The sequence below is a fragment of the Phodopus roborovskii genome, unplaced genomic scaffold (assembly GCF_943737965.1).
Source record: "Phodopus roborovskii unplaced genomic scaffold, PHOROB, whole genome shotgun sequence".
NCBI classification, from domain to species: Eukaryota; Metazoa; Chordata; class Mammalia; order Rodentia; family Cricetidae; genus Phodopus; species Phodopus roborovskii.
The window spans coordinates 859,875-884,559 of NW_026125759.1; the positions used below are offsets into that span (position 1 = coordinate 859,875).

Sequence of the window (24,685 nt, forward strand, 5' to 3'; positions counted from 1 at the left end):
AGTCCCATAGAATCTGTAACCCACTTCTGGCCTCCACGGGTACCAGACATGCTTGTGGTTCACAGACTTAATATGTAGACAAAACACTCATATATGTACAATAAAGCAATAATGTTTTAAAACAAAATTGTAAGAAAGAGTTTTAGGAAGCAAGAAATGATGCATGATGAAACCAAAGCTCCTGTCTCTTTCACTTATCAGAAAAGCTGGAGACAGTTATTTGTACTCAAAACAACAAGAACAACAACAACAACAAAACTTGTAAATCAGCAACTGGAAAGAAAACGTGTGTGGGTGGGTGGGCTGTGGGCGTGTGTGCGCATGCGCGTGCCTGCGCAGACATTGCAAAAGTCAGAGAACTTGCAGGAGTTGGATCCTCCTACTAGAAGCTTGGCCCTGAAGATAAATTTTGTAGCCTTTGAAGCAGCTTTTTCCTATTGTTGTCTATGTAACCTTGAGCTGAGTTATTTAATTGCTTAGCAATGTCTTCCTTGGTCAAATGGGACAACAACAATACCTCAGTACCCCCCTCAGGGCTATGGGAAAGAAGAAAGGAGATACAGGGTGAAACTATTTAGTCAGTGTCTGTTACTTTGTCACTGGTAGTTAACCTATGATTTTGCTGATATCAGTACTGTGCTTTTCAGTGACTTCTGAAATATCATTATCAATACATTATATTAATTTCAGCTTCTGTGTTCATTTAACTGTTTTTTTTTGTGGGGGGGGCATGGGTCTCTAAATCATTCTTTGGCCACAGTCACTAGTCTTCTGGGCAGTGTCTATACCACACTGAGCCCCAAATTGCCAAGCAAGGGATGTGTATCAACAACCAGTTCCATTAGAAAACATAGCTCCAATCAAGTATCTGAAGAGCCCCATAGACAGGCCAGACTTAGAAATGTTGGAAAAACTTGATGATAAACTCGATGGAAGATTAAAAATGAACAAGAGAAGCCAAGGGAATCACAGAATGCTTGGGCGTTAATGCTAGTAGGGAGATGAACTAGATGCCAGTGGAGCACTAGAAACTGTCAGTAATATTTGTTGGAGAAGGAATGCCATCAGAATCATTATTAGTCTTTATCCCCCCCCCCCAGAAACCTTGCAAATGACATTTCTTTTTTGACTGATGTAGAAAGTAAGCTCAGAATGGTCAAAACTTGCCCAAGCTTTCTTTGGAAATTAGCTCCACGGGCTCTTTTTCTCTTATACCACATCTCACACAGAGAAATTGCATGTTTGCTCACAGGCACATCAGCAGAATTTAACCCAGGCACTTTAAAATTAAAAAATGAGAAATATAAAAATGTGTGGTGTAAAACTGCAACTAGGACCAGGGAGTAAGCTTGGTAGGAGAACAAACAAGGGCATAGCTTCAATCCACGGCACCCCGAAAAATGCAAACAGATGTTAGTTTTACCTCCATTTTCAGTTTATTTCAAGTTCTTTTAAAATTAACTTTAAATAAGAGAGGCAGCACCACTGCCATGGATGACAGTTCACATTTGTTTATGTGCTCCCTCAATGTTGTTTCCTCCAGTGCACCAGAGTACACCTTTCCATCCCTTTTTAATCTAACAGGTAGAAGGCAATCGGTGAGTCTTTGGTGAACAAATGAGAGATCCACTGGTGTTGATTACAGCCAGAAGCTCATAGGTACATGAGCAAATTTACATCACACTCAAAACATTATACCAATTGTCCTGAAACAAACAAACAAACAAACAAACAAGGACAAAGAAGGAAAGGTTTCTTAAGTGTGAGTTTCTTTCTTGTGAGCCTCTGCTTACATAAGGCAGAAGACCTGAGAAATTCAAGGACAAGGACGCATGTATCTAGACCCAGACTTTCAGCACCTGGAGGAGGGGGCATACAACAAACATGCAAACAAACAATAAAACCCACTGGATTTTTAGCAGGCTCCCATGGCCTCATTTCCATGTCTTTGTAACTGCTGGGCATGGAAGAACACAACAGACCAGCACAGGATGTGACTGTGTCTTGGGAAACTTCTGCCTTATGTCATAAAGTGGGAAGAAGATGGAAACCTTAGAAGAAGGTTTTGAGCCAAGGAAGATAGAAGATGATTCAGGGCTAGGGAGATGACTCAGTGGTTATGAGCACGTGCTGCTCTTGCAGAGACAAGTGTTCAGATCTCAGCACCCAAATGGTAGCTCACAAACACCTATAAGTCCGATTTCAGCCAGTTCAGTAGGCATCAAACGCACATGAAGTGCACAAGACATACAAGTAGGCAAAACACCTATACACATACAATAAAAATAAATGAATCTTCCAAAGAGAGAGAAAGAAAGAAAGAAAAACAAATTGATGGAAATTTCAAGTTAAGAAGATGGCCCAAAGTATACAATGTAAACAATATGGAAAGAAAAACTATTAGTCAAGAAACAAGGAAAAAGATGAATCATCGACTTTGATCATATTTTTAGTAAATGCATTACAGTAGAATGTAGACTTTTTTGGGGTGCTTGGCCTGTCTGTGAAGATCTAGATCAAAGCAATGCCTCTCAGATACAAACTTCCTAGCTTTTCCAGATAGAGGCCAAAGAGCCTTGGGGTGTGTGATTATGTTAGAGAAGTTCGCCTATCACACTGAAACCCAGTAAGTGGACTAACTCCATCTCTTAGATAGAGAATTCCTTCAGGGTGGCACCTGTGTCCTTTCTCTGTTTTCAGTGCTTTTATTCTCTCAGTTTTATTAGATATACCTAAAAATATTTTATATAAAATTGAATTGTAAAATCTGATGGGTTTGTGAGGTTTTTGTTTCATTTATTTTTAAAAATGTATTCATTTTTATTTTATGTGTATGAGTGTCTAGCCTGCATATTTGTCTGTGCATCATGAGCATGCCTAGTATACTTGGAGCTGAGAAGAAGGCTTGGGACCCCCAGAACTGCAGCTACAGTTGTTTGTGAGCTACCATGTGGGTGCTAGGAATTGAACCCAGGTCCTCTGACAGAGCAGCCAGTGCTCTTGACCTCGGAGCCCTCTTTCCTGCTGCACATTATTTATTTTTGAGTCAGGTTCTTGCTGTGTAGCCAAGGCTAGCTTGGAAATCTCAAGGTCCCCCTCCCTCGATCTCCTGAGAGCAGGGGTTGCAGGTGAGACCCATCACAACCAGCCTCATCTCGCTGTTTTAATCAGGAACTATGTCGTGTTTCCTTTTAAACCTCTAGCATCTGCCACCCGACTTGCCATTCAGAAGCAATCTGTAATGTCTATTGAATAAATGCCTAGAGGCAAAAGGCAGTGAAAGTAGAAGGATCTCTATTTCTTTTGGGGGGGTGGGTTGAGACAGGGTTTCTCTGTGTAGCTTTGGAGCCTGTCCTGGAACTCGATCTATAGACCAGGGTGGCTTTGAACTAACAGCGACCCTCCTGCCTCTGCCTCCAGAGTGTTGGGATTAAAGGTGTGCACCACCACCACCGCTAGCTAGAAGGATCTCTTAAGAGTGAAGGCAAGCTAAAGCAAAGCAACTGTTGCTCCAGATGAGAGCGAGTAGACTGGAGTTCCAAAGCACGGGAGAGGGGAAATCCAGGACAGACAGCTCTGTTTGTCACAGAAGCAGAAGAGGATGGGTGTACAAGATCTTAGCTTGACACTCCTTTTTAACGTAAATCATGAAATTGGGCTCTTTGCTGAGTATGAAGTACAAAAAGGAAGCAGTAACCAGAGCCTGAGGGAGAGGAGTATTGGTGAATTAATATGAGATTAGTGGGGCCTATGCTATATCCCCACATACTAAGCATGAACTAACAGGCTGCATCCGAAAATAACTAAAACCACTGATAACTGTCTTTGGAACTCTGCATTTCCTTCTCACTGTCTAAGGTACTCACTGCTAACATCTCCTGTTGTAGCCATTTGTCCTTTCCTTACTAGACTCTAATCAGTTGGACGGAAAAGCTGTGTCTTACTCATCATGTTGCAGTTTACCACAGTGCGCTGTACACATCAGGCAGTGCACGTCTGCCTCAGGCAAGCACCTTTATCACATCGTACTATATTGGTACTTGATGGTCTCAGTATTTTCACCTTCAACTCAATGGGCTTGTGTTGGATTCATCTTTGTTTCCTCTCAATTTGGAACTTAGTTTCATACGCTTTTACTGAATTAAATTGTGTTCAAGTAAGTGCATGAAAAAAAGAATGAATTAAAGACAGTAAAATATAGGCCGGGGGTCAAATAAAGACTACACACAGTTTAGGCAGGGCATTTTCTCTTTCATATTCATCTGTGTCATTGTGGCATCAATCAGCCTGTAAAACTTGGGAAATGATGGTGGAGTACCTATGATTTACATAGGGCTTAAATGGAATACGCATTGTGGATCTTCTTATGCAAATCTCTAGTCACTCCCTGGAGAGTAACCAGAGGCAAGGGCAGTGAAAGTGAATGGGTCTTTTTTTTTTTTTTTTTAAGAGTGGCAGCAAGCTAGAGCAAAGCAACTGATGCCCCAGAGTAGAGCCAGTGAATCAGAGTTCCAGAGCACAGGAGAGCTGTGATAAAAAGCACAGTTCTAGTTGCTGAAATCAGGACAGCAGCTCAGAGCCACAGCAAGAGAAAGGTTCCTTGCAGCTAAATGATTGATTTGTAGGCCCTCGTTGGGTTCCATTTGAATGAATCAATTTTACACTACTACTGTTAGGTTTCTTTCTTTCTTTTTCTTTTCTTTGTTTCTTTCTTTCTTTTGAGCGTTGAAATTTAAGGTTGACCTTGAAAGGAAAAAAAAATTAAAGATTGATGAAACACTATGTAAAAAGCATTGGATCCAGAACGTGAGTCCACTCCTATTGCAGGAAATATAGCTACATGAAAGACATCTTTAATGGCTCACTGGCTTGTGAGTGATATTTTTTTCTTTTCTTTCTTTTTTAAAAATGGTTTTCCCTCGCGGAGGCCAGCAGAAAATAACAAAAGTCGACCCTCATATATGGTATACTATGTCCCCAGGCATTATTCTCCTGTGATCTGTATATGTTAACTCGTTTCTCACAATCTTTTGAAAGGTCTACCATTACATTCTCCATTTTAGAATCGACAAGTCTGAGGGACCAGAGGTAATACAACGTGATCAAGGTCAAGGAGTTAAAGTGATGGAGCTGAGATTTAAACAAGAGTACGGTTCCATTATGCAAAAAACAAAACAATAATGACGACGACGACGACAACAACAACAACAACAAAAAACAGCGCTGGTTTAGATATTTGGTTCATCTGTATGAGTTATAAAGAAAAAAACTCTTCTTCTCTTTTGATTATGACAACCCCAGCACTTACAGAGAAGCAGCTATTCACCGGGAACGGTAATACATTCTTCAGCTCATCCTTATCCTTCCTTACAATAAACTTGGGAGATATTTCATCCCTATTCCCAAGACCAAAAAACAACAACAAAAAATTAAGGCTAAGTTGTTAAAACGATTGGCCCGAGGATTGCCATGCAAATGGGCATATTGCACTGAAAGCTCTGTCTTTGCTAGCAGTGAAATTAGGCGAAAGAAGGACCCCAAAGGGATGCCAGGAGAGTACAATGAAATAATGGATATAAAAAGGCCTCGATGAACAAGTGCAAAGGCTAAGGCCTGTGCAATTGAGTCACTGGAAAACCGGTTCCCCAAGACCTGGTCTCAGGCTTGCTGGCCCCAACCCAGCCTCTCCTCCTCCCAGTGCCCAGGTTTCTCTTCAAATCTCTTTCTCGGTCTCCTCTGATCCTGCCCCCAAAGCCTCAGCCGAGCGGCAGAACGGAGAATAGAAGGTACGCGCGCGAGCAGGAGGCGGGGCCGCCGCCCCGAGCTTTTCGAGGGGCTGGTCCGCGCGCTTGCGCTGTACTCCGGCGGCTTCAACCGCCCCGGCTCGGTGACCAATCAGAGCCCCCGGCGCGCTCGAGACGTCTTAACGTCCTGTGGGTCGTGTGCGTACGGAGGGAGGTAACGTAAGGGCGCTCGGCGAGCCCGTCTCTCCTCGAATGAAAGGAAACAACCCTCGGCGACAGAGCCCCGCTCTTCGGCAGTGCCGGAGAACCGTCTCCCGCCTTCCTCTTCTCCCCTCGTGGGCGCTGGCCTCCCGTCGCCCGCCCGTGGGCCACGCTGGTGAGTTCCCCGCGGGAACTAAGGGCCCCCCATTCTCTGTGTGGCGGGAGAAGACGAAGAGGATGGCGGTGGCCAGGCCGCCGCCCCTGCCCGTTGTTACGGGGGGACTCGCGGTGGTCTCCTTCATTGTCAGAGACCCCCAGAGGCGCCGCGCGTTGTCGGTGTCCGCTGCAGAGCCTGGCGACCTGGTGCTCCGGGGGGCGCTGAGGAACACGCCGGGCGGCAGCCCGGACTTCGGGGAGGGGGCTTCACATCAGAGGAGGGAAAAACTGGGGTGGGGGTTTCAAAGAAAAAAAAAAACTCGGTGCACATGCTTAGATCATTTTAGGGGGAAGGAGGGTGACTCCTAGTTTCGAAGTCTAAGAGAGGAAAAAAAAAATGGTTAGGACGGCATGAGGGCGAGCCTTACGGAATGAGGGGGAGAAAAAGAAAAACTCCCGGGCAAGGGGAATCGGGTGAAAGTGATGGGTAAGGAGATGCTTTGGAGTAAGATTCTTGGACGACAAACTCCTGGGGCAGGGAGGGTGGAAAGAAAGTGGTATGGTGATGTTTGCTTGAATTCCACAGACTTGGCCAAGGACAATCGGTGGGAGGACCACCGACTTTCTGGCTGAAAGGAACCTGCCGAAGTGTTGGAAAGGCGAATAGTTTTTCGAGTTTATCCAGCGCTTTACTTAGAGGGAGATCTAGGAGTCTAGCGTGCGATTGGGGAATAAATAACGGAGAGAGTCCGTTCAGTTTCGTGTCTGGTCCTTTATTACACGAGCGAACACTTCGGCGTTCTCCTGAAATTTCTATTCGTTTCGATATTCTGCGTGAAAGTGAAAAGCAAATCTTTTGATCTTTGAAAAGTCTTTAATTTTCCTCTGGTTCCTGCGTAATATCAAGTCTTATTCATACAGTTCAAATTTTTTCACTACCCTTTGGCTTGAAACAACTGGAAAATTCCTTTAGTTTCCTTTTGAATAACCACAAAAAGCAGTGCGAACCATGTAATAATGTCATGCAACCAAATTCAGGTGCCCTTCCGGTACATCTCTTATTCATTTTTTCTCTCCACTGTAACTTTCCTGCAAGAAAGGCTGTGTTATCTTTGGAGGATCACGCTTCTATCTGTATATTTCAACTGGCTTGCATGCGGAAGGGTTTTCGTCTTCCGGAACTGCAGTTTTTGTTTTGTTTTGTTTGTTTTTCTGTGGAAAATGTTCTTTTCAGATACCAGCCATTGAATGAGCTCTCCGGTTGGTTCTCGAATGCCCTCCTTGGTTGTCCAGGTGATTTTCTATCTCGGTGCTTCACAGCATCTTGAAAAATCGGAAATGCACTCATTGTTTCAGCTGTGTATGTTTTTCAAACGTTTAAACAATATTTCCCTTAAAGATGTTGTCGTCTCTTTCTGCTTTAGACATCTTTCTTTAAAGGGCAAGGTCTCATTGTCGGGGTAAAGTATTAAACTTTGAGCTTTGCCTGCTCTTGAAAATCGTTAGATTAAAATGAAAGTGGTAAATAACTGTGGATGATAATGGACCCTATAGTAATGATGCTCGAATGTCCTTATTCTTCCTAACCCAAGACCACAAATGTGACAGCAGTAGATAAAAATCTGTATTTTTATGATAGACTGTTCTGCTAGGCGTCATTGTTTCCGTGATGGTCTCTGCTGCTGCATGTTTTATAAGGCAGATGAAAAAAAATCAGCAAGCTACACACATATGCATTATCTGAATTTTAGTGGAAAAATCCAATTATTCATTGCATAGCAGGGCAAAAATTTAATAGTTTGTTGCACGTCTGTTTCTGCCCACTTTACAAATAAAATATGAACTACCAAGAAATACATGAACATTTTAAAATACAAAATTAAGTATATTTTTGTTCTGTTTTTAGTTTTTTGCATCTTTAATGTCTAGAAAAACAGGTTCTGAAAATTAAGGTGGACAATGCACTACTGTTTATTAGTGAAAAGGGGCAATATTTATTAAAGATAGAATTTGAGAGGGGTACCATTTCAGAATCATTTTGAGGTATAAATGTGTTTTTTTCCCTCCAGGAGTTTGGCTTATCTTAAGCCAATGCTAGGGTTCTATAGAGACAACACATTAAAGATGTCTATGAAGATTAGATTTATAATGTACCACCCTTTCAGCTGGCCTGGATGACCTGGAGACATGCTGAATACATCATGGTGACTTCACCGTGTCTATTATTCTTTTAGAACTCTGGTAGCATATCTGGTTGCTATTTATGAATCTTGGTGTTTTTGCATAGCTCTAAAAACTGGAACAGCTATATTTTTCATAAAGCAACTGGACACATAGTTGCCTGAGCAAATGCAAACACACTTCCTCTTTTCTTTTGTTTCTGTTGTCCTTTTTTATGCTAAAAGATTTGCTACCTATTTTCAACCAGTTTCAACAGTTTCTAGCCATGTTCTAAAATCAGTACTGTTGAGAAGTACCCTGTGGCACTCTGGAAACTGAGGTATTTAAACTTATAGATAGCATTAAGAGTTTGTTAAACCGTCAAAGCAGAGACGGCAAGACCTTTGAAGTCCTGTTCAAAAGAGAATAGTAGATGTAAATTAATGAGAAGAAATGTTTTCTTTGTGGCTTCCCATTACATTACATGGAGATAATCCACATTGAATAGCCCTGAGTGGTTGTAGATAGCCCATCACCTTGCTGCTACTGCTGCTGCTGGTGAACAGATGCTTCTCAGAGAGCTAACGACTGCCTTGTTAGTGAGCCAAGTCTCTAAACACGATGTCATGAAAATGTTCAAATTTATAGAAGTGGCAATTTAATAAGCTTATTTGAAGACAGAAGTTTGAGATTCTATTGATTGTGATGTATGTTATGGCAACCTGGGCCTGAGTTGCTTACTCCCATTAACTGGGTGAATTATACAAATCAAAACACTGATTTGAAATTTGTTGAGTGATGGCATTGAATGATCTGTGTTGAGAAGGATGATGCAAATCTGTAGACTTCTGGGTTACAGCTTTTCTTCCCTTTTTTGGTTTGACTGTACAGCCTATAATTACAATCTGATCAAATGCAAGGCTCATTCAGAACAATTTTCCTTCCACTGTACAGTATTCCTAACTTATGTATAGAAGTTTCTGCATGTAGAAAACCACTGTCAGTTTGGCTATTAGTAAGCAGACTTAGGATAAATGTCAAATAGAATGGTTTAGTAAGTATTAGTGTCCTACTGACTGCATTTTATGATACAATATTAGAAACTTTATTATTTCATTACATGGAAAAGGAACAGAATAGCAAGAATCTGAGGTCATAACCATGATTTTCTTAAATTTGAACTCTTTCAGGTTTTAAAAGCAGTTGTTTCAAAATTATACTTAATTGTACTTTTAATAATTTTATTAGTATGTGAACTGGAAGAAATTAAGCAATTCAAAAATTCAGTTCTATTTTGTAGTTTTAGATTATTCATAGATCTTTATCATTCTGTTTCCTTGATGCTCATTTACCTATACTTGAAAATATTTTTTATTATTAATTAATTACTAGTAGATGATTTAATCTCGTGATTTTGGTTTTCTAATTGCTTTTTTGAGATAGGTTGTCACTTTGTAACCCAGAGGGGCCTCAGATTCTCCTTGTGGCCCAGGATGGCCTCATACTCCTGATCTTTTGCCTAAAACTCCTAAATGCTTAAGATTATAGCCATATACCACTATATATAGTAGCTATGCTATACATTCTTATCCACACAAAAGTAGTTTTATTTATATGTATTTTCTAATTTGAATTCATTTTTATTTCTCTCACTCTAGACTTGATTTCATTCTCTTCTCCCTTCTTTTAATATGTATTATATGTGGAAGACACCTTGGGTTTTATTATTTATCCATACTAATATTTAAATAACTATATAACTAGGTCAGACATTAAACTACTTGCATGGAAATGTATACTTTTTAAATGCAATTAACCATTTTGTTGCCATTCTTATTCTCTGTAGCATTTCTTGCAATTTAAAGTGGCATTCTATAAGCAGTTTAAAAAAACATGTCAAGCTCAATTGAACAGAAAAAAGGGTCTACAAGACAGCGCAAATGCGGCTTTTGTAAGTCGAATAGAGACAAGGAGTGTGGACAGTTACTAATATCTGAAAACCAGAAGGTGGCAGCACACCATAAATGCATGGTGAGTATGTTGGCATCAATCAAGAGACCTCAAAACCATCCCTAAGAGAGGGTCTTCATAACACATTAGAGTTACTAAATATGAAATTAAAAAAAATGCTGTTAAAATTTTAAGAAATGGTTTAACAGTATGCAATGTCATTTTAAGAGAAAGTTCATTTTTATGTTTAATATTTTATTCATTGTCTCGATGCAATTATGTACAAACCCTCATGTTTTCAAATATCATTTATAGCTTTTTTCGTCTGCCTTGGTTTCATCACATTCCGATAATGAGAGTCTTGGTGGATTTTCTATTGAAGATGTCCAAAAGGAAATTAAAAGGGGCACAAAGCTGGTAAGTTGGCTCTTGAGCATAAAAAATATTTTAAACTCACAAAGAAGGAAATTACTTATTTTAAAGTATATTACTTTGTAAATTACTTTATATAATTTAAAATCATGGGTTCTTTTTATTTTCTAACCAGTAAAATCCAAAGCTGGATTTGTTTACAATTCAACAAAAAGGAGTGAATCAATATCTGTACTGTTGAAATATTTCTTCTCAAAAGGAAATTCTTCTTAAAAGCTGTGATCACTTACAAAACTGTTTGCTTAATTTGCATGTATCATGTTTAGAATCTTCATTCAAATGTATTTTTCATAATTCTGGTGTCTTCCCTTTTCATCATAAAATTAATGTGGCTCATCATAAACTAAGAAGGTAGTGCCTCCTCAGCAGGAAAATAATAACTATTGCTAACAAAATATTGTTCTGTGGTTTGGCTGAATGACACAGGATTTATGACTTTGGATAACTTTTGGTGAATTTTCCAGTTTTTTAATTAGTTTTTAAAATTTAACATACAAAGTAATAGTTTTCCTTGTGAACCCAGGAGTTTTTCTGAAGCTGTACTAGGATTATTATTATTATGTTCCTGTAGTTATCTTCACTACCAGTAACCAGATTGGCAAGATGTTATATTTGCTCCTTGGGAAAAAAAAAGTATCATCTCCATTGGTATTTACAGCACATGACTTACCATGAAACATTTAATTGATTGAAAGATTTCATTTAGATGTTTCTCTTGCTTGAGCTCTTTATTGAAATTACATCCATTTTTTTGTAGTAAGATCTTAATTGTGAACATATCTTATTCCAGCCTTAAACTGTATGTAATAATAGAGAAGATTTTTTTTAAATATAGTTTTCCTTTGGTTTTACATTACTTCATAACTGCAGTGTGATGATTTTGTAAGAAACAGAACACTTGTGTTTTTATTTCCTGGTCTTTAAAACAAATTCAGATGCAACAAGAGAATGCTATTTACTTGAAAGTAGTGTTGTAAACCTTATTGCTTCATTTATTACTTGTCATTATAAGTAAAAATCCTCCCTCCTCTTGATGTGTTAGATCTTGCAACACTTAATACGTCTCCTGTAGTCAGACCAGGTATGGTATTTGCCCTGATACTGGAATAGTAATAAGAAATTCAGTGCCTTCTTTTTGCATGTTGCATGAAGCCGAAGTACACATCTGTCTCGAGATTCAGTGCATTTGATCCTGTTTGTAAAGAAAATACCAGCACTTGATATATGTTTTACTATTAGGAACTATTTTGTTTTGAATGTTATAAAGTGGGCTGTTAACCGCCCCCCCCAGGTATAATGTGCTATTAATAAAAACTTGATCTAGTGAGTGGAATAATATTGAGGGTTAAAAGCCCAGAAATAGTAATAGACTTGGGCTTGGATCCCAGCTCTGTCACTAACTGGGTGACCTTGAATATGTTATTTACTTCCCTAGCTGTGTATTTTTTTCTTTCTCCCCCCCCCCTTTTTCTTTCTCTTTCATTTTGTTTTCTGAGACAGGATTTCTCTATAGTTATGAAGCCTGTCCTGGAACTTGCTCTGTAGATCAGGCTGGCCTCGAACTCACAGAGATGTGCCATTACCACCTTAAAAAAAAAAAAAATACTATATTCTTCGTTCAAGGAATAATGAGCCCCACAGAGTAGTTACTAAGATTAAAAGAGAATATGCAGGACTAAGTATGGTACTTAGCACATAGTTAAAACTTGATAAATGGTACCTCTGTAGCTTTCTTTATAGATACTGCTAATGTCATTGAAAACTTACAAAGGCAAGACAAGTCATGAGATCAAATACTTTCCAGTGCTTAAGGTTGAACCCATGGCCTCAAAGATGCTAAGCATATGCTTTACTACTAAGCTACTCCTCTAGCCCTGTAGCCCTTTTTCTGGATAATTACCGAGACACATGAATGTTACCTTAGACAAGTCATGAACTTACTTGTCTTTTTGCCACCTATTAGTAGATACTGTCTTATCACCACATACTAAGCATCAATGACAAACATTGTTATAAATAGTAGAAAGATTCCCCATAGGCTGGTGGGATGGCACACTGATAGAATACTTCTCAAGCTTGCACACTACTGCCAAGCACTAACTCACTAAGAGCTATGACTTGTTTCAGAAGACACCATGGCAATCTTGAATTGTGGAATAGTTACAAAATAGGAGTATGTCAGAGCCTAGAATGTTTTCTTCTTTCTTCACCCAAGGTGTTAGAATTTAAATTACTTATATAGTGAATTGGAGAGCAGCATTTATGTTTGACTTTGCAATAACTTTTTACAAATTAAAAATGTTTTTATTTTATGTGCATGAGTGTTTGTTTGTATGTATGCATGTACGTATGCATGTGCACTGTGTGCATGCCTGGGGCCCGTGTAGTCCAGAAGAGGGTGTCAGATTCCCCCAATATTGGAGTTGCCATGTAGGTACCGAGAGCCTGGATCCTCTGAAAGAGCAATACGTACCCTTAACTACTGAGCCATCTTGATGACCCCTGAAGATTTCCCCTAATACTTTTTATTTTTTAGTATGTGTATGTTTATGTCCATGTAAGGGTATGTGCATATGAATGCAGTTACCCATGGAAACCAGAAGAAGACATTGGATTCCTTGGAGCAGGAATTGTAGGCAATTATGAGTTCCCTGGTATGCAAGCCAGGAGTAGAACTTGGGTCTAATGCAAAAGCAGTATATGCTCTTAACTGCTGGACTTTCTCTCCAGGCCCCCAAATAACTTCAGCTTTCAGTTTTCTTCCTTATTTACATTGTTTTCTTTTTAATGAGGTAGTACCAAGTAACCAAAATTTTTGACTTTAATTTTCTTTACTTTTCCTGAAGTAGATTTGTCTAAGTAATTAAAGGACCACAGATAAAATGGGAAAGAATACAAAATAAGGAGTTCTATATATCTAAACTACATATAAACCAAGTGACAAATGCATTTCTGGTCAGCTTTGAAGGCATTTGATCCTGTGGTCCTTTTTGCCCTGGCTGCAGTTCATCCGCATTGTGAGATGGAAGAGGTCAGGCATACCCACTGAAAACAATCAAATGCAGGAGCCCAGATTCCTGAGTGCATTCTCAGCAGGCTTCAGTCAGTACCTGGTGTGGCTTCCGAAGGTGTTCATTTGTGCCATGGAAGTGGGGCAGACTCAGGTGGCTGGTTGGGAGTCTTGCAGAGGTGGGAATGCTGGGGAGAGCAAGAAGTGGAGGTATGTGATTCCTGCAGGCATGTGACCCTTGCAACCATAGGCAGTTTTTCATGATTTCCGTATCAGCTTCGAGGATCAGAGAGGAAAGCTATTTTGTATGAACATGCGTATCTCTTTTCCATTATCTTAAATATATAGGCCCAAGATGGATGAAGAGAAAAGAAAAAAAAAACATTTTTGTTGTTTAGTTATTTATTTTTCCATGATGACTTCCAGTTTCTTTTTTCTTTCCTTTTTGTCTTTTTTGTTGTTTTTGCTTTTGTTTTGTTTTATTTTTTGAGACAGTTTCTCTGTGTAGCTTTGGTGCCTATCTTGGCACTCACTCTGTAGCCCAGGCTGGCCTCGAACTCACAAAGATCTGCCTGCCTCTGCCTCACGGGTGTTGTGCGCCACCACCACCCAGACTGATTTTGTTTTTCGAGACAGGGTTTCTCTGTGTAGTTTTGGAGATTGTCCTGAAACTCACTCTGTAGACCAGGCTGGCCTCAAACTCACAAAGATCCGCCTGCCTCTGCCTCCCAAGTGCTGGGATTAAAAGTGTGAGCCACCACACTTCCAGTTCTTATTGAAGACATACAAAGATACCACACCTGTACCCTGTGCTGGGCATGTTGTTGTTTTTGAGTCAGGGGCTCCTGTGTCCTAGGTGGGCTTGAAGAGGATAATCTTGATTCCTAATCCTGACTCCTCTTCCCAGGTTGTTGGAATATTATATGTATATGCTACACCCACCTGTAAAATGTATCCTTAATTGTCCAGCCATATAGAAAAAAAATGCAGTTTCCAAGTGAAGTTAGTAGTTACCATTGCTTCTTTGAATTTCTCTTCAGGAGACACTTGAGCCTGGTATTTGAAGAATGTATTCTTTCTGAAGCTGCTTGGTGAAATCACTAAGATCTACACTGATAGTTACTTTTACTAATTGGTACCTGTGTTGGATAGATCCCAGATGTCAAAAGAATCCAGGAGGTCACTTAGTTCACCTTCCTTAGCCCTAGGCAAGATTACCTAAGTCACCCAAGATAATATGCTCCTCTGCTCTGTTCTGGTGTTAGGAAATAGTGATTCTACTCAGGTTACATGGAATAAGAACAACAATATATTTGAGAAACTCATCCCTCTGTAATTCAAGTGTATCTCAATTTCTACGTCTGTCTGCATTAAAGAAGTGTTTAGGTTTTTTTCTCCCTTTACTCCTTTACTTAAAAAGAAGTGGCCATCCTCACATGATGCCCAAACCTGCCTGTTTTCAAATGGGAATTTTATTCCATACATTATGAACTCCCCTGAATGTTTTACACTTTTGCTAGTAGTAGAAATAGCTGACTTTACTGAGTGCTCAGGATGCACTAAGGACTAGGTTAAGTCAGCGCCCCTTACCAGCAGGAAGTAGTTTGGAAAGAACGACGCCCAAATTCCCAACTATTGTCTATAAATGTTTGTTTTCATTTAAATGGACTTGGTTATATAAAATAAATAAATTAATTAAAAATATTTAAGACAGAGCTAGCCAATTAAAAATGCTAGTAACAGGTCAACAATTTCAAAATTAAAAAAAAAAGTCTTTAAATACATCCTAATTATTCCTCAACAATCATACTGCATGAAAGTATTCATTCTTCCCTTAGACAAAAGGAAACAGGCTCCAGAGAAGTAATGTAACCTGAGTGTCTGTGACCATATAGCTAGTATTTGAATGCAAGGCCAGCACTCCTAATCAGCAGGTGATACCAGCTGTCGTTTTAAGCTATTTCATCTCAGATGACATTTTAATAAAGTATGACGTTTTTCTAGTAAAGATTGCTTATTTTAAGACACACTTAGTCTCCTATTGCTTAATATATTCTATCATCATTATCTTTCTTCCTGTTAGGACAGAACCTTATATACATCCTAGGTAAAAATGGTCTGTTCTTACATTGGAGATAGTTTTGTAGGCTCTGACTGTAAGACAAGTCATTCTATATTCTTTACTCAATAGCAAGTGAGTGTGGTGCTACAGAGGTAGGGTGTCTGTATTTATGATTGAAATAGATAACTCTGTGTGTGTGTGTGTGTGTGTGTGTGTGTGTGTGTGTGTGTGTGTGTGTGTGTTCCTTTTTTTGGATGACTCTTAACTATTTAAAAGGTTAAGACTTTCTAGAGATAGTGAGGCACAGGAATGAATGTAGGAAATTCTATAAGCTTTACCAGATTAGAGTTGAGCAAGAGTGGTTATAGGGTTGTTTTAAATATCAGACAAGAATTTCAACTCAGAATGAGGACAGGCAAATAGGATTTTTTTCTGGAGACAAATTATATACAATAGGCACTGTGGAGAATGAAGTATAATGATTGCAATTTACTTGCCTGCTCTGTGTAGATATCCTGCAGGCATCTTAAACTCAACCTGTCTAAACCAGTATTTATAACCTTCCACCCTGAAATCTGATTCTCTTTCTGAAACCCTCTTCATGCCTTCCTTCCACATCTGTTGTGTAGATTCTATTTCTAAGTAGAGTTTGTCTTTTCTTTCTTAATGCTACCCTGTATCAAGCTTTCATCGTCTCATTTTCTAGTAAACATACCACTGGCACTTAACTCCTTTGAACAGCTACTACCAGGCTTGGGAGACGGTTTAGCGCTGGTAAAGGTGCTTGCTACCAAGTCTCATAACCTGAGCTCGATCCCCAGGGACCTCATGGTGGAAGATGAGAACCAGTCAGTCCTACAAGTTGTCTGCTGACATTAACCTGTATATGTGTATGCACATATCTGCACGCATGCATACCACATGCACCCACATTTATTTATTTACTCATTCATTCATTTATTTGGTTTTCAAGACGGTTTCTTTGTGTAAGCCTTGGCCGTCCTAGAACTTACTCTGTAGACCAGGCTGGCCTAGAACTCAAAAAGATCTTTATGCCTCTGCCTTCTGAGTGAGTGCTTGGATTAAAAGCATGCACCACCACTGCCTGGCCCACATTTAATTTTTAAAAAAGCTAACGTTACTCTCAAAGCTATCCAGAGACATTGGCATGACATAGAGAGACCCTGTCTTAATTTACCTTCCCCAGCTTCCTCTGTCCTTTCTTAGGTTTTCAGATAGTTCTTTCACTGCTGTTTCACAAAAGTTCTTTTTGTGTGGCCCAGCTCAAATTCATGCCTGTCTCTGCCATATAGCAGACTTCTTCCATGGTGAACTGTGGGCTCCAAGAGAGTTGAGACTATGTTCTCTTTGCCTAGCATAGTGTCCCATGGTCCTAGTACTTGGAAATATTTGGCACAGTGTTTTAAATCTTCTTTGTGCTTTCTACTATTCTAATAAGGAATTGGGCACTTATCAGTCATTGCATGTCAAAAAGGAATGAATGGGCTTGGATTAGAGAAAGTGGGAAGCCTTTAATAAGGGGCTAGGTTTGAACTGGAAGTCCTGGCATAACAAACGTTCAGATTTGGTTAATCATTGTTGTGTTTGAGGCTTTGGCCATTTGGAAGGGGAGTAGAATGAACTAGGTGAAAAAAAAAATAGCCTGCTTATTTCTTCACTATTGTGGAAAACTATGCATATTACTCAAATATGTTGATTTTCCTATCTCTTCAGCCTTCATTTACCCAGTGGGGTATTATTTTTGTTGTATTCTAGAGCATTATATTTGTCAGGTAAACCTTAGATTTTATCTTTGTATGTGTTTCTCAAATATTCAAAGAGCCTACTAAAAACTAGATACTTTGGATATAGACATGAAATAAATTACCCTTAGAAGTAAAGAATGCACCTGGTGGTGGTGGTGGCACATAACTTTAATCCCAGCACTTGGGATGTGGAGGCAGGAAGATCTCTGAGTTCAAAGCCAGCCTGGTCTACTGAGTGAGTTCCAGGACATCCTGACTACACAGAGAAAGCTTGTTTCGAAAAATAAACAAACAAAAGAATTTGCTACAGGAGAGCTGGGAAAGTCGACCATAGCTGAGAAGTTAGAAGACTGCATGGAAAATGACTTCTGAGCCTGTATGGTGACCTGCATCTGTAATTCCAGCATTCAGGAAGCTGAGTCAGGAGGAGGATGTGAGTTCCAGGCTAGCTTGGGTACAGAGTAAAATCTTTTCTCACAAAAGGGTGGTCTTTTGAAACGTGTTCACCAGGGGAATGATACTATGAAAGTCAAAGGTGGAAGGAAGGGGTTTCAGGGAAAAGTGCTTGAAAATATTAAGAGTGCATCATGCCAGGGCTGCTGAAGTAGTGTGTGCCTCTTGTTTAGCATTTTGTAAGGGCTGAATGCGGGCAAGATGCCCCTACTTGGTTTTTGCAAAGAGAAGCAGCATGTATTGGGGTGACCGTTGATGCTACCTAAGTTCTTATAACAGTGGCCCCTCACCAGCTTCAGTAAATCAGAAACGGGGTGGTTTTCAGATAGGCACACTTTGACTTATTAGAAACTAGGGTCTTACAATATAGTTCAGGCTGGTTTTGAACTTGTAGTTCTCCTGTCTCAACCTCCTGAGTGCTAGGAGCACAGGTGTCTGCCACAAGGCAAACTTTTTCTGTTAAAAAAAAAAAGAGATAATGAGTTTGTGAAGCTTTCCCCCACCCCCAGCTATGTGGGCTTAATTGTAATCAAAGACAATACAGACAAAAATTGGTTATGGCTGTCCTCCAATTAAGTGTCATTTACAAAAACAAGAAGCAGACAATGCTGGGCTCCCAGGAATTCTGCCTTAGGGTATTTGGAGAGGAAAAGAGGTAAATTTTCATCATGAAGATTTTTCACTTCATCTCTGTAACTATATGTATATGCATTATGAATGTATTCATACTAGTGGGAATTCTTTTAAAAAGCCAACTATGGCATACAGGTTAATTTTAATGTCTGTAGATATTTTACCAGATATTTATATTAAACTGAACTTTAACATTTGGGGTGATGAAGAGGAATAAGCAGTGTTGGAGAAAACTTTGTCGTTGGCTATTATGGAAATGCATTTATTTAAATACAGTCTTTGCCTTCATTTAAGTACTTTTTTTATCATTGAGAACACTGTAACTTTATGTCATTTAATTCTCATTTGTGTTTGCTAATGGAGAAGAAACAAAACACCAGACATGAGGAGGTGTGGCTCAGTGGTAGATTGTTTGCAAAGCATGTTCAAGGCCCTGGGTTCTATCCTTAGAACTGCAAAAACAAATGAGCAGTAATGTCAGTTCATTTCTCTGGGCTGTAGGGGACTGTGTTGGTGCTTACTTGAGTGTGGCTATGTTTTTGGCATTCTTCACAGATTAAATATAGCAAGTAGCCTGGCAGTTCACAGTACTCTCAGCTGCGAAGACCCATAGCTGTGAAGAATCTAAACAAAAAGGTCTGTAGGTACAAAATGTCTGAACTTTTCAGTAGACAGAGGGAGAAAAGAAACTTTCAATGCTGTGGTCAGAGAATCTGGAGGGTGTGGCCTGAACTCAAAATTGTGTGATCCCTGGTGGTGGCATTCTTAAATCTTTTTGTTTTGTTTTATTTTTTGTTTTTGTTTGTTTTTCTGAAACAGGGTTTCTCTGTATTGCTCGGGAGCCTAACTTGGAACTAGTTCTGTAGACCAGGCTGGCCTCGAACTCACAGAGATTCGCCTGCCTCTTCCTCCTGAGTGCTGGGACTAAAGGTATGTGCTTCCAACACCCAGCCATTTTTAAATCTTTCATTTTTTTTTTTCTGTGAGTTGGAGGCCAGCCTGGTTTACAGAGCTAGTTCCAGGATAGGTTCCAAAGCTACACAGAAAAACCCTGTCTCTAAAAACAAAAACAAACGAACAAACACAAATTTTAACAAGTAATTTGGTCAGTGTCAACTATCTAGGTAGGACAGAGGCTACGCTTGTCTGTGTTAGATATGTGAGGTATTATTTTAAACTATGGCCCTGGAGATATGTGCCATTATTGAGGCATCTCTGAGTATTTGCCCCAACAGTACAGCCCTAGTGCTCTTGCAGTAAAAGGAAGCCAGGCCACTGTAAGGTGAGCTGGTCTCCTGTGAAAATATCCTAGGTACAGTGTCCTTTTCTTCAGGTGCTTTTGGTGATTTTTGTCTCTGCCTTACAGGCTCAGGGCCATGGCTTTTCTGCATTCCAAGCAGTTTTCTGAAGCCAGTGTCCCTAACGCTGTTAACCTTATTGCTCCACTGTGAATGTGGCTGTGCCGGGAGTTCCTTGGCTACAGTCGAGCTCTTATATGGAACTGTGCTATAAGGGTTTCTATGTAGCCACTGGATTCTAGCTTTTTCACAAGCTTTTATCCTGCCTATTCATGAAGTTGGCAGCTTCATTTTCATTTTCCTCCCCACAGCTACTGAGAAAACATTCTTTTCCCTCTTGATCCTTAAGACTTTGTAGAGACTCAGGTTCACTCTTGGCCTTGTTCTGTTGACTGAAGCACAGGTATGCCCCTCTTTCTGCTCCCTATGGCAGCCCAGCTAAACCTTACCCTTTTGCGTTCTTCGTGTGTCCTCTCATGCATGACTTGCTTCGTCTCTCCTCTCTGGGTCAACTCCTTGAGGCTCGTTTCTGTGGTACAGCTTAACCCATGTTAGCATAGCATGGTAACTGGCTGTTACCATGGCCTCTGACCATACTGTGGAAAGGATGTGCAACTGCCTGTGATAGGACAGGGCCTCCTTTCCCAAACCCTGCGACTTTGAGTATGAACATGCATAGTTGAGGGTTATCAGGTCTTCCAGGGGCAAGCTGAAGAGAAGGGAAAAGAAAAGCAGTGTGTGTCATTGACAGTGTGTTTGCCTTTTGAAAACAAGAGCATGGCGTAAGTTGCAAGCAGAATAAGCTGACAATTAACATGTATGCTCACATTGAGGGAAAGAAAATTAGCTCCCAAGAGAATATTTGCTAGGTAGGTCAGCCCCCTTTTTTGAGCAGGGAAAGGACACCGTTGTTCTTGAAAAACATGTTCCTGTCATATTAGCTTAAGTTTGCCACATTTGAAGGTGCCAGGGATACAGGGAAATCATGATTAATATGACAGCTGACAGTCTTTTTTTGGAGGACAAATTGTGGAAAAGACTGTGGCAAATTGCTGAGCAAATGTTTTCTGTAATAAGGCAGTTACTGGGTACAAGTGCTAGGGTCCATCTGGCATACCTTGGTGTGATGTTGATGCTGAAGATGATGGGGTCTTTTTGTTTGTTTGTTGAGACAGAGTCTCATTTTGTAACCCTAGCTGGCTTGGAACTTGTAGACACCTGCCTGCCCCTGCTTCTTCTTCCCTGGTGCTTAGATTAAAGGCATGTACCATCATGCCCATCCCTCTTTTAAATTAATTTTTCTTCAGGCTTTGAAAATTTCATAAATTTATGAAATTGATCATTACCTCCATCCAGCTCCTCCTAAGGTCCCTCACCTTGTCACCCTGCTAATGTCATGTCCTTTTTCTTTTATTACTAGCCCCCTGGAGTCCAATTATTGCAGGCTATATGTGCGTGTGTTTCAGGACAGCCATTGGGCTATGGGAAACCTATCAGCAGCCAGGTCCCCCCAAAAGGACAGTGGCTCTCTCTTCCTTCCTAATTTTTTTTTCCAAGAAAAGGCCTCTCTTTCGTTTCCATTTGCCATAGCCTTTCAGAAATGGCTCTACCCACCTATCTTCTTTCCTGGCTTCTTTAATTATATTTATCTCTGAGCTCTCAATCTTGTTCCTCCCTAAATTCTGTGTTCTTTTCACTGAATTGTCCTCAAGTTCACTTTTTCCCGTCCTGGATCATACAGTTTGTAAGATCTTTTCTGTGTGTTTTGTTTGTTTTAATGTGTGTGACTGTTGTACATGTGTTGTGCAGTGCCCTCATAGATAAGAAGAGGGTGTTGGATATCCCAAAAGTGGAGGTAAAGATTTTTGTGACCCCACTGTGTTGGTCCTAAAAACTGAACCTGGGCCCACTGCAAGAGCAACAAGTGCTCTTATCCAGGGAACCATCTCTCTAGCCACTGTTTCTGAGTAACAGTTTCAACTAATGTAGCCAAGACTAACACTGAGCTCTAGCTGCCATCAAATTTGAAATTGCCTGTTTCCAGAGTTCTGTTTTATGGTATATTCCTACATCCAGCTCATTATTATTTTCAGAAGCACCTGAACATAAATAGGTAAAGTTTTCCATTTTTAAGGTGTGTGTGTGTGTGTGTGTGTGTGTGTGAGAGAGAGAGATGTTCCAGTCTTCAATAAGAGAATTAACAAAATCACCATATTTATTAAGCACTCTCTTAGTTTTCAGTTGAAGACTCCTTGCCTACCACACACAAAGACCTAGGGTCCTCTCTACAGTTACAAAATAATAATAATAATAATAATAATAATAATGTAGAAGGGATGGGTAGGTAAAATCTATCCATTTACATAAAATATATATATATATATATATGGGAACAGAATTGTAAGAACTAAAGTGAAGCTGGTATATATCCTGTCCCATAGGAGTTCAGGGAAAAGCAATTGTTGCAGGTGTTGGGTTATAGCATAGATGATTAGGACAACACAGTGACAGGCATAAGAGTGCATACCTAAGACCCTGGCATTTGGGAGTTTGGCACAGCAGGGTTGCCAGTTGATGGCTAGACTGGGCTACATAGTGGGACCTTATCTCAAAAAGTAAAACAAGTGAATGGAGAGATGTTTCAGTGGTAATGAACATTGTTCTTCCAGAGAACCAGGATTTAATTCCCAACACAGGTGGCTCACAAATGTGTCACTCCAGTTCCAAGGTATCTGATGCCCTCTTCTGGCATCCATGGGAACACAAACACCCATACACATTAAAAAAAAAATAAGGAAAATTAATCATTTAAACTGTTAAGCAGATATTCTCTCCCCCAAATCCAAAACCTCAAAGAAATTCTAGTTCTTATCTTGATAAGTAGTTTCTCCTCTAAAATGTTTTTGTTGATATTGTGTCCTATTCTTCATTGAATGTAAATGACAACAAAATAAGCTTTTGATTGCTTTAAAACGTGATCTTCCTACGTTGCTGTAGTCGGTTATTGATGAAATTGGTTTCTGTTATAGCAGCTTACACTACTTATTTTGGACATATCTGAATTTGTAGCCCCCCCCAATACTGGTATACTTTGGTTTCCTTTCCATTTTGTTAATTTGTTTGTTTCAAGACAGGGTTTCTGTGTACCTTTGGTGCCTGTCCTGGAACTTGCTTTGTAGACCTGGCTGTCCTCGAACTCACAAAGATCCCTCTGCCTCTGCTGGTATTAAAGGCCTGTGTCACCACTGCCAGCTCCTTTGCATTGCTAGGTGATAGACAAGCAATGAATGCATTGACTACACTATTACTCATACTTTTAAAAAATACTTTCTACATAACAAAATACTTTGAATATCGTAGAAAAATCAGAAAATATGGAGAGTTAAAACCATTCAAAGATAGCAACCCAGCATTTTGCTATATTTACTTCTAACTTCTCTTCTTCCCTCCCCTCCTCTCCCTTCCCCTCCCCTCTTGCTTTTCTTTTCTTTCTGTATTTTCTGTGTAGCCCTGGCAGTCCTGGGAACTCCCTCTGTAGACCAGGCTGGCCTCAAATTCAGAAATCCACCTTCTTCTGCCTATCAGTTACTGGGATTAACCATGTACCACCACCACCTAGTTTCTACACATTTTCAAAGACTATATACTAGAAATAAATTGAGATTGAAATTAGCATAGTTTTGTATCCTTTACTCACTTAACACATATAGATCCATTACTTTGAAGCTGTGTATGCTAGACATGCCTATGATTCCAGTACTTAGTAGTTTGAGACTGCTGATCACAAATCTGAGTCCAACTTAGGCTACAACATGAGATGCTCTCTGAAAGAAAAGGGAGCAGCAATAAAATATTCCTTCATATGAATGTTCTGTAATTTATTTAAATGTGTTTCAATTGTTTTATAATTGGGACTGTTCAAAATAATTCTTCACTGAATGTGCTTGAACATAAATTGTGTATGCTTGATAATATTTTCAGTAAATATAAAGAAGTGCAATTACTAGGACAGTGGATCTGAACTTTATAAAGGTGGTATTTCTCATCCTACTTTGGGTGGTGCTGGAGGTGGAACCTAGGGCCTCATGCTAGGCAAATTGCTCTGTAACCCCATCAGCACACTATTCTTTTTATGGTAATTACTTGGCGTTTCTTTTCATGGTAATTACTTGGAGTTTCGGTACTCATTTGAAGAAGTGGGTTATTTCTTGGGTATTAATAGTAGATAGTGCCCCTTGTGTTTTCTGGGAAGTACCTACATTGAGAGTATTTATTTTTTACTTACATGACTATTTTAAAAATGATAGCATAAATGAGTTTGACTGTTTTATTTCCTGTGAGAAATGTGAGAAATTTTATTGGAATTTATGTTAGTCTGTTACCATATCAGTATTGCTTAGGGACCTTATTGGAATTTATGTTAGTCTGTTACCATATCAGTATTGCTTAGGGACCAAGTCCAAATATTAGAATTATCAGTGTTTTTTTTTTTTTTTTGATCTTGGGTTTGGTTTTTGGAGACAAGAGTCTCAGTAAATGTAGCCCAGGCTGGCTGGAAACTCCATCCTTTTGCCTTGGTCCCCTGAGGACTGAGTTTAGAGCACAGTATGTGGCAACCAGGAAACAAAGAGAAGGTTTTGTTTTTACCTTACTGTGATTCATTTTGATATGGCATTTACAGCTTAGGAGGTGGCACATTAAAAGTCCACTGGGTACAGTACACTGTGTTTTGTGAATCGAAACCATTAATAACAATTGTTATGGACTTTTTAAAAAAAGAATTGTTTTCTAAATATAGCACATGAGCTGGTTAATTACTG

General features: G+C 39.7%; 1 protein-coding gene across 1 annotated transcript in view; it reads left to right on the forward strand.

Moving 5' to 3' along the window:
- The first annotated feature begins 5,932 nt into the window (after positions 1 to 5,932).
- Phf6 (PHD finger protein 6) overlaps positions 5,933 to 24,685 on the forward strand; it is a 34,943-nt gene continuing 16,190 nt past the window's right edge. The window contains exons 1-3 of the mRNA XM_051178593.1: positions 5,933 to 6,120; positions 10,108 to 10,292; positions 10,527 to 10,628. Coding sequence (XP_051034550.1) covers positions 10,155 to 10,292; positions 10,527 to 10,628 — 240 coding nt within the window. The 5' untranslated portion in view covers positions 5,933 to 6,120; positions 10,108 to 10,154. The remainder of the gene's footprint in view (positions 6,121 to 10,107; positions 10,293 to 10,526; positions 10,629 to 24,685) is intronic.